At 38.5% G+C, this 12,217-nt stretch overlaps 1 protein-coding gene across 1 annotated transcript in view; it reads left to right on the plus strand.

Annotated features, from left to right (window-relative positions):
- The window catches only part of OSBPL3 (oxysterol binding protein-like 3), a 97,253-nt gene extending 85,430 nt beyond the window's left edge, over positions 1-11,823 (plus strand). Inside the window, exons 20-24 of the mRNA XM_009325728.1 lie at positions 1,503-1,647; positions 2,993-3,137; positions 3,818-3,944; positions 4,511-4,633; positions 6,210-11,823. Of these exons, the coding sequence (XP_009324003.1) occupies positions 1,503-1,647; positions 2,993-3,137; positions 3,818-3,944; positions 4,511-4,633; positions 6,210-6,306 (637 nt within the window). The 3' untranslated portion in view covers positions 6,307-11,823. The remainder of the gene's footprint in view (positions 1-1,502; positions 1,648-2,992; positions 3,138-3,817; positions 3,945-4,510; positions 4,634-6,209) is intronic.
- The last annotated feature ends 394 nt before the right edge of the window (positions 11,824-12,217 follow it).

A 12,217-nucleotide genomic window follows, 5' to 3' on the forward strand; every position in this document is an offset into this window, starting at 1 on the left:
AAAACAGTTTAATAATTGAAATAAAATATAATAATAATAATAGAATATACAAAGCAAGTGATGCACGATGCAATTGCTCACCACCTGCCAACCGATGCCCAGCCAGTCCCTGAGCAGCGGCCCCCCCGGCCAGCTTTCCCCAGTTTATGTACTGAGCATGACGTCACATGGTATGGAATGTCCCTTTGGCCAGTTTGGCTGTGCCCCCTCCCAGCTTCTTGTGCACCTCCAGCCTTCTCAGTCGGTAGAGCATGGGAAGCTGAAAAGTCCTTGGCTAGTGTAAGCACTGCTTAGCAACAACTAAAACATCGGTGTGTTATCAACTTTGCTCTCATCCTAAATCCAAAACACAGCACTGTACCAGCTCCTAGGAAGGAAATTAACTGTATCCCAGCCGAAACCAGGACAGTAACTAATGGATTAGGGCCCATGGTGGGCTGATGAACTAGAAATTAACCTGATTCATGTGTGGTCTACATGTGCTGGTTTGTATTCCTGTGTATCTGATATAGAATTGGGTACAGAAAAGGTACTGAGGCTATAGGCAAAAATGAAGCATTAGTATTAAGGTTACTTTTGGAGCAAATACAGTATTTTTAGCATGCATAATAGAGCATGTGACTTGCAGGTAGGGGCAGGAAAACAAGTTACTGTGGGATAAATTGGCTGCTTATCTGCTAGTCTGTAAAAACTATCCTTGTGCATGCTCTCACAATGCAGCAAGTGAAAGCAAGTGATTAAGGGGAGGTAAGGAAAGATTCTAATATCCTCATGGGATGTGCGCGAGGCAGTTGCTATGGGGAAACTGGTGCTTTGTAAGTTTACCCTTTACCTTACCAGTAGCGACTTGGCTATCAATACCCAGAATAAATTGTAGAATACATGTCTTCGTAAGACTTTCCTTTTCTTGAAGTTTTGTAAAGCTGTTTTATAAGAACATATACTTCTTTAACAAAAGGTAAAATGTTGTATTACCTTTGGTATTTTTTCTCTCCCTGCTGTCTTCCACTGTGCAACTGCATCTTGAACTTCCTGGTGAGAACTTTTGCTCTTGCCTGAAGCACACACATAGGCTCAGCCTTGAGAGCTTGAGCCAAGCTCATTCCACTCAATAAGCCTTCTGATGACTCTGGTGGCCCATATCCTTGTGTTTTCAGTTGTCACAGTGTTGCAAGCTGTGAAATGGGCATTTCAGCCAGTAGAAGATAGTAGAATGATTACTTTTCGAAACTTAAAGCTGGTAAAGAGGGGCAAGTAAATTGAGAGAAAACTGAGTTCAAGACCAAAGTTTATAGCAGAAATGAAAAGGGTTTTCTGGGAGACAGGATTGTTGTCACAGGGTTTGGTTTTGAGAAGGTGTGGGACAAGAAGATGAGGATTCCAGAAAAAAAAATTGTTTTGTGGGGTTTTTCTAATGCAAGTTCTCTGCAATTTTTTTTCACAAGTTTATAAGCTCATTTGAACATGGCATGAGATTTTTCTTGTGTGTATTTTTCTTGCAGTTTTAAAGACCATTTTGCATGGAACAAGGTGACATCTTGCATCCATAACATCTTAAGTGGGCAAAGATGGATTGAACACTATGGAGAGATCATCATCAAAAATCTTAATGATGACACTTGCCACTGCAAACTGACTTTCATAAAGGTAACCACAGCAGTAATCACAGCAATGTTGGCAGTGCCTTTTCTAACAGACACAGCAGTGGGTGGATGCTCTTTGCTGAAGCTCAGTACAACTGCTTACAAGCTGTATTTTCCTATAGTTCTGCTGTAATTACCTGTGATTCTTTGAGTAACTTTAACTCTGAAGGAACTGCCACTCACTAGGTAGAGCCAGACAAGAAAGAGAAGCAACAGCTTTCTCAGGTGATTCCACTTGAGATGCAGAAAGGTACGGGGAAAGGAAAGGAAGACATAGGATGAAAAACCTACTCTGTGTTTGATGAGAGAGGTAGGCACAAGGTGGTTTACCACATGCCTCCTGTTAACAGATTGGCATGTGCTGTGGTTGCATTCATTCAGCAACGGTAGAACCAGTGCTTATGCGGGGTGCTTCACCCAATGCTCTTTTCCAGCCCTTTGCGGGTACTCGGAGGAGCTTAAGTGAGAGGTTGTCATGTTACTCAAAGCTTTTGCTTCAGTACAAGGCATGAAGATATGACTTCCTCAGGAAATGCCCTTATAACTGAAATTAAAATTAGTTTTGGGGGATAGATGACTTCTTCCTAGTAAAGGAAAATCAATGAAAACCTAAAACAATGCCAAAATTTCAAACCTGAGAAATAGTTCTGCAAAGCATGCTAGGACACTTACCTTAACCTGCATTTTCTGTATCTGATTGCTGGAGAAAGGCTGTGCTTTACATAGAAACAGACCATACAGATACAAGCGAAGTATTTCAGCATACCTATGCAGCATGGCATGTTCAGCAGCAGAAGGAAAGTTTCCTTTTCCTGTTTGTTTTCCTGAATACTTTGTGCTTTCTAAGAAGCATTAGGGTGATTTTTTTTTCCAAATACTTATTTCAAAGTACTGTAATGTATTTGCAGAGTTGCAGTGGATGTTTGAAGTCCAAATTTTAAAGATTGAGAGCCTGCAAATCTTATACCTTTGATACTGTAAGTTGTCTAAAGTGGAGATAACTGTATCAGTCCCTTCTCTTCCTCTTCTGCAAATTTGGGGAAGATGTAGATAACTAAGCCAGGAGTCAGTGTTACCTGTCATTAGGCAAAATTCAAGGTCAGCTATGCTTCACCTAGTACTGCCCTGAAAAAAGACAAACAAAATAAATACGATTCTCAATGTTAGTATTTTAATAAGCCAGTTAGTAGTACTAACAGCAGTTGTTGGCATATGATATTGTAATGCACACCTAAATGAATAGTTTTCATTTCAGAAAACCACTCTACAACACGGTGCTACTGACACGGCAAAATCACTCACACTTGATCTCATATGCACCTTTTTTCCCCTGTTTCTTTTCATTCTAGGCCAAGTATTGGAATCCAAATGCACATGAGATTGAAGGCAGTGTCATGGATAAAGCTGGGAAAGTTGTGCATCGACTCTTTGGGAAGTGGCATGAAAGTTTATACTGTGGGACAACTTCATCTTCAAACAGCATATGGAGAGCAAGTTAGTGATCAGAATGGCTGACGTACAGAACTTAAGATCTGCTTGAGAATGAGCTTACTATTTTCATCTCTATTAGGCCACAACTTCCTGTTAATTCTATGTGGAATATTAGATTTTTGTCAAGCATTTAAAATTTAGACCAGAAGAATACATCATTTAGCTTAAATAATATGGAGAACCTAATCCCATGGCTTCCTGCATTTTCTCCATTCTCCCTCATTTTCATATTTGGGCATGAAGTGGGTATTGAGGACTCTAAAAGGAAGAAAAAAGAAAAAGGAACAGAACCCCCCACTTTTTGTGTAAAGAAGTGTGGTGTATTTCATGTATTAAACATTGGAGGCTAGCCCACAAAGCTCAGTTCTGTAGTGACAGCCATATCTGAACTTCTCCCAAACTCGTGGGGTTTTGTCTACTGTAGTTTGAAAAAGCGCTATGATAATACCGTGGCCTTCATCACAGTTGTGCTCTGATTCAGCTGAGAGAACAGAAATATGTTTTGTTGCAGTGCAATTATCAAGGGGGATGTTCTCTTTTGTCACATTATTAAAAACCTCCTCTTCTCCCAGAATTGAGACCGTGTTTCAGAGATGAACAAATGACTGAGGGGAGCTTGGAATTTTCCTTCTAAAGATAATAGCGTTTAATTGGAATTCTGAATGTACTGTCTTCTTCTGTAGATCCGATGCCTAAAGATCATGAACAGTGGTATGGATTTACTCAGTTTGCACTGGAGTTAAATGAACTGGATCTGCAAACTAGGTCATTACTCCCATCCACTGATACACGTTTTAGGCCGGACCAAAGGTAAGAAGTTTTAACTCTTAAATATCTTCCTCAAATAGTTCTTTATCTTCTGTACACTCACTTTACCCTAAGCTCAGACTATTTTGTGTAGATACCTGCAGCATGTTTCTATTTCTGTGTTAAAGTGCATCTGAAACAGACATTTTAATCACTTACCAAGAGATGGTCTAGTCATTATGGACCAGTGTTTCCTAAAATTGGCTCTTGCATGCTTCTAGATAACCGCCTTTCCAAAGATGTTAAACCTTCAGTACTTCAGGTACTGGCTGTTGAGCGTACTGTGTTTGAATAGCCAAAAACTGAGACACTTGAAATTTCTTTCTGCGGTGGAATTTCTACTGTTGCTAACTTCCAAGGAAAAGAATATAACAATGAATGAGCTTGTTATGAGAGTTACTTTTCCTTAAGTGCTTTTTGATAGTGCAGTTGTCTGCAGATGTAGCTGTTTACCTTTCAAACACTGTGAACTGCCTGCTGTAAAGATTAGATTCTGGAGCTCTAGAGGGCCTGTCAAAGATGGGGGACAGGAGCACCAATTGTGTCTCTTATCACCGCTGGTCCTACAGGTTTCTAGAAGAAGGGAATATTGAAGGAGCTGAAATGCAAAAGCAGAGGATCGAGCAGCTACAGAGAGAACGACGGAAGGTGCTGGAAGAAAACAATCTAGAGCATCAGCCTAGATTTTTCAGGTACTATATAATAATTAACATATACCATAATTTATTGAAATTCTTATTATAGTTCTGGTTCTAAACTGCCATAGAGCGGGCTCCATTTTTTTCCAGGTTTCTTCTATATTCTTGATTTTTGTACTTTGGCAATGTAGAACACTCCAGACTTAATTAAAACTCAGGATTATATATTGCTTTTTCATTAGTGCATCCCTGAATTTCTTTCTAATTTTTTTGCCTTGATGGTGATTGATATTTAGTCTACGTTTGAATTTGCCTGAGTGAATGTAGCAACTTTGATTCTTTCAAGCAAGGCGAAGTAGCTGGATTTAGCTTAATTACCTCTGCTGAACTTCTGCTGAACTTCTGCTGAATTCAGTGGGATTGCCTTGTGCAGAAGTGTGCAGAGCTGGAGCCTTTCATTTCCAGGGCTATTTTTGAACATGTTTCCCCTATATGATAGGGAGAGAATTATCATTCAGAGGGCACTTTATTTCTTCCTGTTGTAAATCAATTAATGGGAGACTTCAGCCATCGAAAGACAAAAATGAATGCTAGCGAGGACATGGCCTTTTGCCCTCCAGCTTCTCTGTTCTCCTGCAATGAAAGAGTTGGAGCCAAGGTGATTGTTGTATGGGCCTATGTATCACAGTTAACAGATCTGGGACCCTAATTTTTTTCTGGATAGATAGATACGGTACTTCTGACGAGCACAGAAACATTTAAAATAGGTGCAAAAAGGAAATGTCTGAGACCACTACTTGTCCAAGGAGCTGGTGAGCTAACTCATCACATGTCAATCACACCTGCCAAAGAGAAGCATATGTTGCTTCCAGCAGGCTAAAAAGACAGGGTAGAGACAAAGTCTAGTACTTCGTAATTGTATATTCACAATGAGGACTGTGAATGTGGATGAGGATTTGAATCCTTACAATGAGGATTTGAAAGTCGAGATTTGTGCTTTAGATTCAAATAACAGAATAAAAAATGTAATTACTATATAGCAGAAGTGTTACCCGGTTTTAGAGTAGATATGAATTATGCATTTGGCTTTTCAATAGCAATTTCGCTCTTCAACAAATCACAAGCCTTGATTTACTTAAAAGAATAATTTGCTGTTGTGCCAAAAATGTTGTACACTAGATTAAAAGCAGACTGATTCCTTCAGGTCCCTAGAGCAATGAGTCTCGCCTCTTGACTGAGAACTATAGGCTCTCTTTATGCAATAACCGTGGTGAGCCATCTTTGGAGAGGTAAAAGGGAAGTTTCCGCTTTCCACTCAAAGCTACCTTTGAGACCACAAAATAAACCTGGGCTGTAGTTTTAAGTGCTAAGCAATGGCATGTGACAGTGAAATAAGAGCGTTGATGTCAGCTGAACACTAGGCTACTGAGGTGCATCTCCAAGGCCCAGTGCAGAAATACCAGTTCAACTCCACGAGCTATATTGCCTTGTTTGAAGGCTGTACTGAGTTGCACTGCACCTGGTTCGTGGGCTGGATTGGGTATCTGTGCATGGTGCTACATTGCATTACACAGCATATGTATGGAAAATATAAGCTTTACATTTAAGGCATTTGTTTAATCTTTGATAGGAAATCCAATGATGATTCCTGGGTGAGCAACGGAACCTACATGGACCTTAGAAAAGAACCTGGTTTTTCCAAACTGGACAATCCTGTCCTCTGGTGAAAGAGGAGTCAAGTGAAGATATTCTGTGCTGTATTCTCAGATCTGATTTAAAAGAAGTATACATAAAATATATCTATATATATACATATATATACACACACACACATATAATATATGTGTGGGGCGTGTATGTGTGTAAGTGTGCATATCTCTAGAATTGTGCTTAATTTAGAATCTGATAATTCATTTGTTTTCTTTACTCTGACTATTGCAGTAATTGTTTGAATGTATAAATACCCTAACTTCTTTTTATAAAATATTTAATAAATAGTACTGAATGTTAACAGCGAGAGGGAAAAGAGGACCTTTTACACTACTTTTCCAACATGTAATAATGTCAGTTCTGAGTTAACTTATGCCTTATTGAATTGCATTGGAGACAGCAGCATCAGCATCTCCTAGCTGTGCTGAGAAATCAGAGCGCAAGCCTTCGTAACTCAAACCGTAAGTAGGCTTGACAGTTCAATGAGTAGTTTGGCTGTCTCTGGGCTGGTATAAATTGCTAAAACAGATTATCAGCTGGTGCTGGAATCTGAGTATGATCCTTTGCTGTGTGTAGAAAAGATTTAAATAAGCTTTTGTTTCTATTAGCTTTCTTCTTAGCATTATGGAAGAGGTAGTTCTGAGCTTACATCAGTGGTTCTACTGCCTTATACGTAAACTGTACCTGGCTAAATGTAGTGCTAGAAATTCAGGAATCGCCAAAATTTTGCACTGGGAATCTTCAGATTTCATAGCCCCCAACAGGGCAAGAGGAGGAGATCCTTTGTACATAATGCTTGAGCACTGACTAGATGAAGAAGCTCTCTCTTTTTCCAGTAAGTAAAATCTATACAGAGCACGAAATCCTGTGCTTCCATAGCTTTATTTGTTTTTATTAACCTAAAAATTGCAACAGTAAGACTTTTTAAAAAGTAAGCAAACTGATTGTTTTAAGCTAGAAATTTTTTCTTAGTATTTTGATATTTTCTACCTCTTAAGAAATGAACAGCGTATTTAAGATCTTATATTTAAAAAACGACCATCTGCCTTATGGAGAAATGTATGGAGTCTTTGATCTTCCTCTGTTTGTTTGTTATGTTCAGATAAATATTCAAGTGTCTTGCACTAAATCAATTGCATCTCTTTCCTGTAATTTTATACATATGGCTAGATTTGCGGAACTACTAAACCATAGGTCAGAAATATAGCAGGAAACAAATGTAGCAAAGTCGCACTTTTGAATGAAGATTATAGAGATAGGCAGTGGTTTTTTTTTCCCCCATCAAATCACAATGCCACAGTCATTAACAGAATAATTTGCATTCCTACCTATCTGCAACTCAAGCCTGACCCATGATTCTTCAAGTCTGTTCTGTGTCTGTGACTCTCTGGCAACAACACAGTTTGCAAGTTTAGATCTGTATCCTGTCACCACCACCACCACCCCCTTTTCTTTTTCTTACATGCCACTTTAATGACACAAAATAAACCCAAATGTTGTTGGCATGTTTAACTGGCTTATGACTGGAACAGTTGGACAGGGCATGGATAAGGGAGACTCCTAAGGGGACTAGTAGCTTAGAAAAGCTTGCACTTTACTGTGTGCTGCATTGTTCTAAAGAAAACCCATTAAAAATGGATCCATGTATTATATATGTAACATGAAGGAAATACTATGAGCGCTTCCATTTTAAACCACATCTGTGATGTCAAATTAGATGTATATTTGAATTTTGCTTTCTGTTACATTGAAACCCCATTGTCTTAGAGGCAGACGAATGCCTTTTCACCCTTTTTCACTTTGCTGAGGAACTCTGCCTCACTATCATTTCTGTAATTTATTACTAAAGAAGTTAGCATAATTCTTTCTATTTAATATGTCTTTTAAAGACTTGACTGCCACGCCAGCAGCTTAGAATAAGGCAAGGTTCACGTCAATACGAAGACAAAATCTGAGCTTTGATTCCAAAGGAAATCTTAACCTTTGGGGGCTGTTTGGCTTTTCAGGGAAAGTGAGGATCTCTTTGTGGCTTGTTCCCTTCCTGTGTTTTAGTCTTGTATTGACTGTCAAAACTTGGCACAAAAATGAGTTGATATCTGTAATTATTCTTGCTGTTGGTAATTACCATTTGTACTAAAAATAACATTCATTTAACAATAAAAAAGGGTAGGGAAAATTTAAAAAAAGCTTTTAAGAAAGGGAGCAAAATTTGTAGAGGATGCATTAAACTTGCTCATCATCATATTTGGCAGCTACTGTGATTACTGTCTGATCTGATTGCTGGGTTTGTATTTTCTGTGTATGCAGGGGATTTCCCCATACTTTGTCATATGACCTAATAGTTGATAGCATCTAAAATTAAAGTATTAGAGGCCAAAAGGCAAAGTTAAAGAATTGTAATGCATTAAAATCAGCAGATGTTAAACAAAACTAATATCTTATTGGGTGTTTGAGTCATGATTTTTGGGAAATCAGACTGGCAGTGTTGCCTTGTATCTTACAATCTAAAATGTCTAAAATATATTTGATTGATGACAAGAAGCATTGGGCTGAGTAGTGCCTTATATAAAATTTTCTTCAGCAAAATTCCCATATCAAGAAGGTAAACTTCAGAATTTTACTATCATCTCCAGAAAAATAATGCCTGAGAATAATCCAGGGCATTTCTTAAATATATGAAGCAAAATCATTGCACAATAGCTCCTTTTGTAAATCTCTGATACACATCTGCAAACATGGTGTAACCAGTTGTGAATAATCCTCTGACCCCATGTTTCCAACTGCAGTATAGTTGTCCCTGCCTACTTTTGTACAAAACAATTGGGTTTAGTTGTTAAACTTCTGTCAACTGTATATCAAGTAGTGGAAGCAAATTGTCTTGATGTTACTTCTGTATATTTCTGCATAAAAATATAGTCATCATTCACAAACCTTAATATACTCTCTACAGTTATTCTTGGTAAAATATGAAATTTTGGTAATTTTCTTCCCCAAAACTTCAGATGTGTTAATGGGTACAAAACTTACATCAGCTTTCTGCAATATAACTAAGACAGCTCTTGTTTTTAACAGCTGACATTGAGGGACTATTTTCCCCCATTTCTACCCTGAATGGTAAAAAGAACATATCAGGCAACTTACTGCTTTCTTTCATACACAGCAGTGATCCCCAAGCTGTTTAGCTCAATTGATCAGTCTTAAAATTTCCTGATGACCGTTGCCAGTTGCTATAGCTCTCTTATTTAATGACGTTATAAGCATTACTTAATATGATTTTGGAGAGCAGTTTGAGAAGCACTCATCTAGCACTGCCTTTCTTTGTGTATCCATTCACAAAGTAAAAAACTCACTATAAACTTATATCAAGATGATGGAGCAGCTCAGGACTTTGGGTGTTAAAACACTGGCTTAGTTTTCAAAGCAAAGGAAGAAAAAACAATCCAGGGAAATAGCGTTCATAGAAACCCACAGCTCTACTTCCAGATTTGCTGACTTGACACTTAGTTTCTGATTTTGGTATAGTGTAAGTTTGGGATTATGAAACAGCGTAACTTATTTAAGAGACTGCTCTTGATAGCATAAAGTGCCCTTTAGCCTGAGTGGAACTGGAGTGCACCATTAATCATTGCATTCCTTTCTTAATCTCTGCTCTCTGACATATGCTTTATGTGTTAGTTTGCCAGCACTGATTTACTTCTTTTAGATGCTTTTTGAAATACAGATCCGGTAAAGTACTTAGGTTCTTTATACAGAGCTTGGAAAACTAGATGCATGGAAGGAAGAGTGAAAACAGCCAAAATGTTGAGAAGGAAACATCCTAGCGATCTGTTCTTCTGCCACCAAGCTTTCTTTGAAGGACTGGAAGCAGGATTGCTGCTTTCTTTTAAAACCTGCCCCCTGAAGGAGGTGGTGGTTGCAAACACGGTCACCTTATTATTTGGCAGTTTAGTGTTGAAGCCAGATCACTGTACAGAAAGGAACACAAATTCACAGGGCCAGAACATACAACCAGGGACAGCTTTGGGGTTGCACAAAGGTCCAGTGCTGGTCTCAAAAAAAACCCCAAAAAACCAACCTAACAAAAACCTCACCCCTTCCCATGCCCCCCATTTTCCCTCAGCTGTTTACAGTCCTGTTAAGGTTTTCTGTGTGGCCCCTCATACCTAAAAGTCTTTATTCAGTGTCCCATTTTCTCTTTATTAAAAAAATTTCTGAAGAGTAGGAAAACAGTCCGTTCCAACAAGTTTTTAAATGACAAATCATGCCTAAAAGCTGCAGTTAAAAATTTTCCCCATAAACATTATGGCCTACTTCTGTATCTTTTCCTTGACTGTGAACAGGACTTTCTTCCCACTTGCACTCTGGAGTCAGGCCTGGTAAGGGTAGCATGTTGCAGAAGTACGCAGCTACATCTGCTCAGCATACTCCTAATTAATGTCCTTGCACCTGCTTTTGCGTAAATCTCTTCTGTCATCTCTCTAGATGACCAGCTTTTTGCAGGGCAGGAGATTTTCAGCTTATCTTATTTTGTTCAATACAGCTTTTTTTTTGTGTACAACTCATACAGAGGGGGCAAGCTGAAGAGGAGTGCAAAATCTGGCCCACAGTGCATATATAATAGAGAGAAGGATGAAATCCCACTTTTCCACATAACTGAATACATCTTGCAAGGGCTAGAGTCAGATGGTGGTGTTCAAAGGCGTGAAGTTAAAATGGAAGGGGTTTTTTTGGTCGAGTGTGTTTTCATTCATGGATTATGCCTATTATGAATAAAATTCACAGTATTCACTAACTCATCCTTTCTATTTTCTAGCTACTGGTGGGTGCAACTTACTCCAGCAGCTGTGGGTTCATAAGAAACTGCACGTTATCTGGCTTATCTGTTGAAACTTAGTAAATGCTGTAACTTATCACCAAATGTGTTATTGTACTGCTCAGTTCTTAGATACTGTTCTTGCTGCAGCTTTTGAAAGCAATAAGAGAAATTTTCCACATAAATAGTTGCCATATGTTAAAAAATCATTTTAAGCAGTTCCTTTTTTACATAAATTGTGGATTTGGTGTTTTTGTTGTATAAAACAAAACTGTATTAAAGCTTATGAGAATGTTTGGGAGGTGGATCCACAAGAGGTGATGAGCTCCTTCAGCCCCGCACCTTTGGGATGGTTGGTACCCCTGAGAATCAGGCAGTCTGGTATTTATGTTAACATTATTTTATAGTTCCAGTACTGGAAAAACATACCATATGTATGAGGTGTTACATACGCAAAGCTGCTAAATGCTGAATTTATTGTTTGTTTTGATAGGGCATTAGTGATTTCAGAATGAAGAAAGGTGTCTTATGTGTTAGAATTATCGCTGACTTCCAGATTTTTGAGAAAATGTTCTGTAGTCAGTATCATTCCTGTTTTCTGCTTCACTTACTCCAAAAATTTGTAATAATGTTGGAGCACCTTGATGTGCAATTTGATTTATTATTTTTGTCTCTGTAACCAATTTAGTTGGATGTTAATAAATCATACTTGCAAAAGGTCATAGAGCACCCTGACTTTTTCCCAGGGGTTGTAAGCATCTTTCTTCAAAGGTTGTTAGTGACAGCTAAAACAAGTCTAGCTGCTGTAGTGATCTGTGCTTTTTACACTTTCCAAAATGGCAAGTATGAAAGGGCTTCCATCTGCTAGAAGCCTTATTTACCATTCTTACAATCTGTCTGGTAGTTGTGCAGTGTTCCAGTTGTTTACCAGTTACCTGCACGCACTGTACAGCACTGTCGTATGGCTATTAAGCCAGACACTGGGGCAGGGAAAGGGGTAAGCTGATGGAATTCATTTACAGCTGGAAGTTGATTCTTAAAATCAGTTTTTAGTAGACAGATGTGCAGCATAAATGTTATGCTTTAGCATGAGTGTGGAAACCACAAACCACATG

Source organism: Pygoscelis adeliae, unplaced genomic scaffold (genome assembly GCF_000699105.1).
Source record: "Pygoscelis adeliae isolate BGI_AS28 unplaced genomic scaffold, ASM69910v1 Scaffold226, whole genome shotgun sequence".
NCBI lineage: Eukaryota > Metazoa > Chordata > Aves > Sphenisciformes > Spheniscidae > Pygoscelis > Pygoscelis adeliae.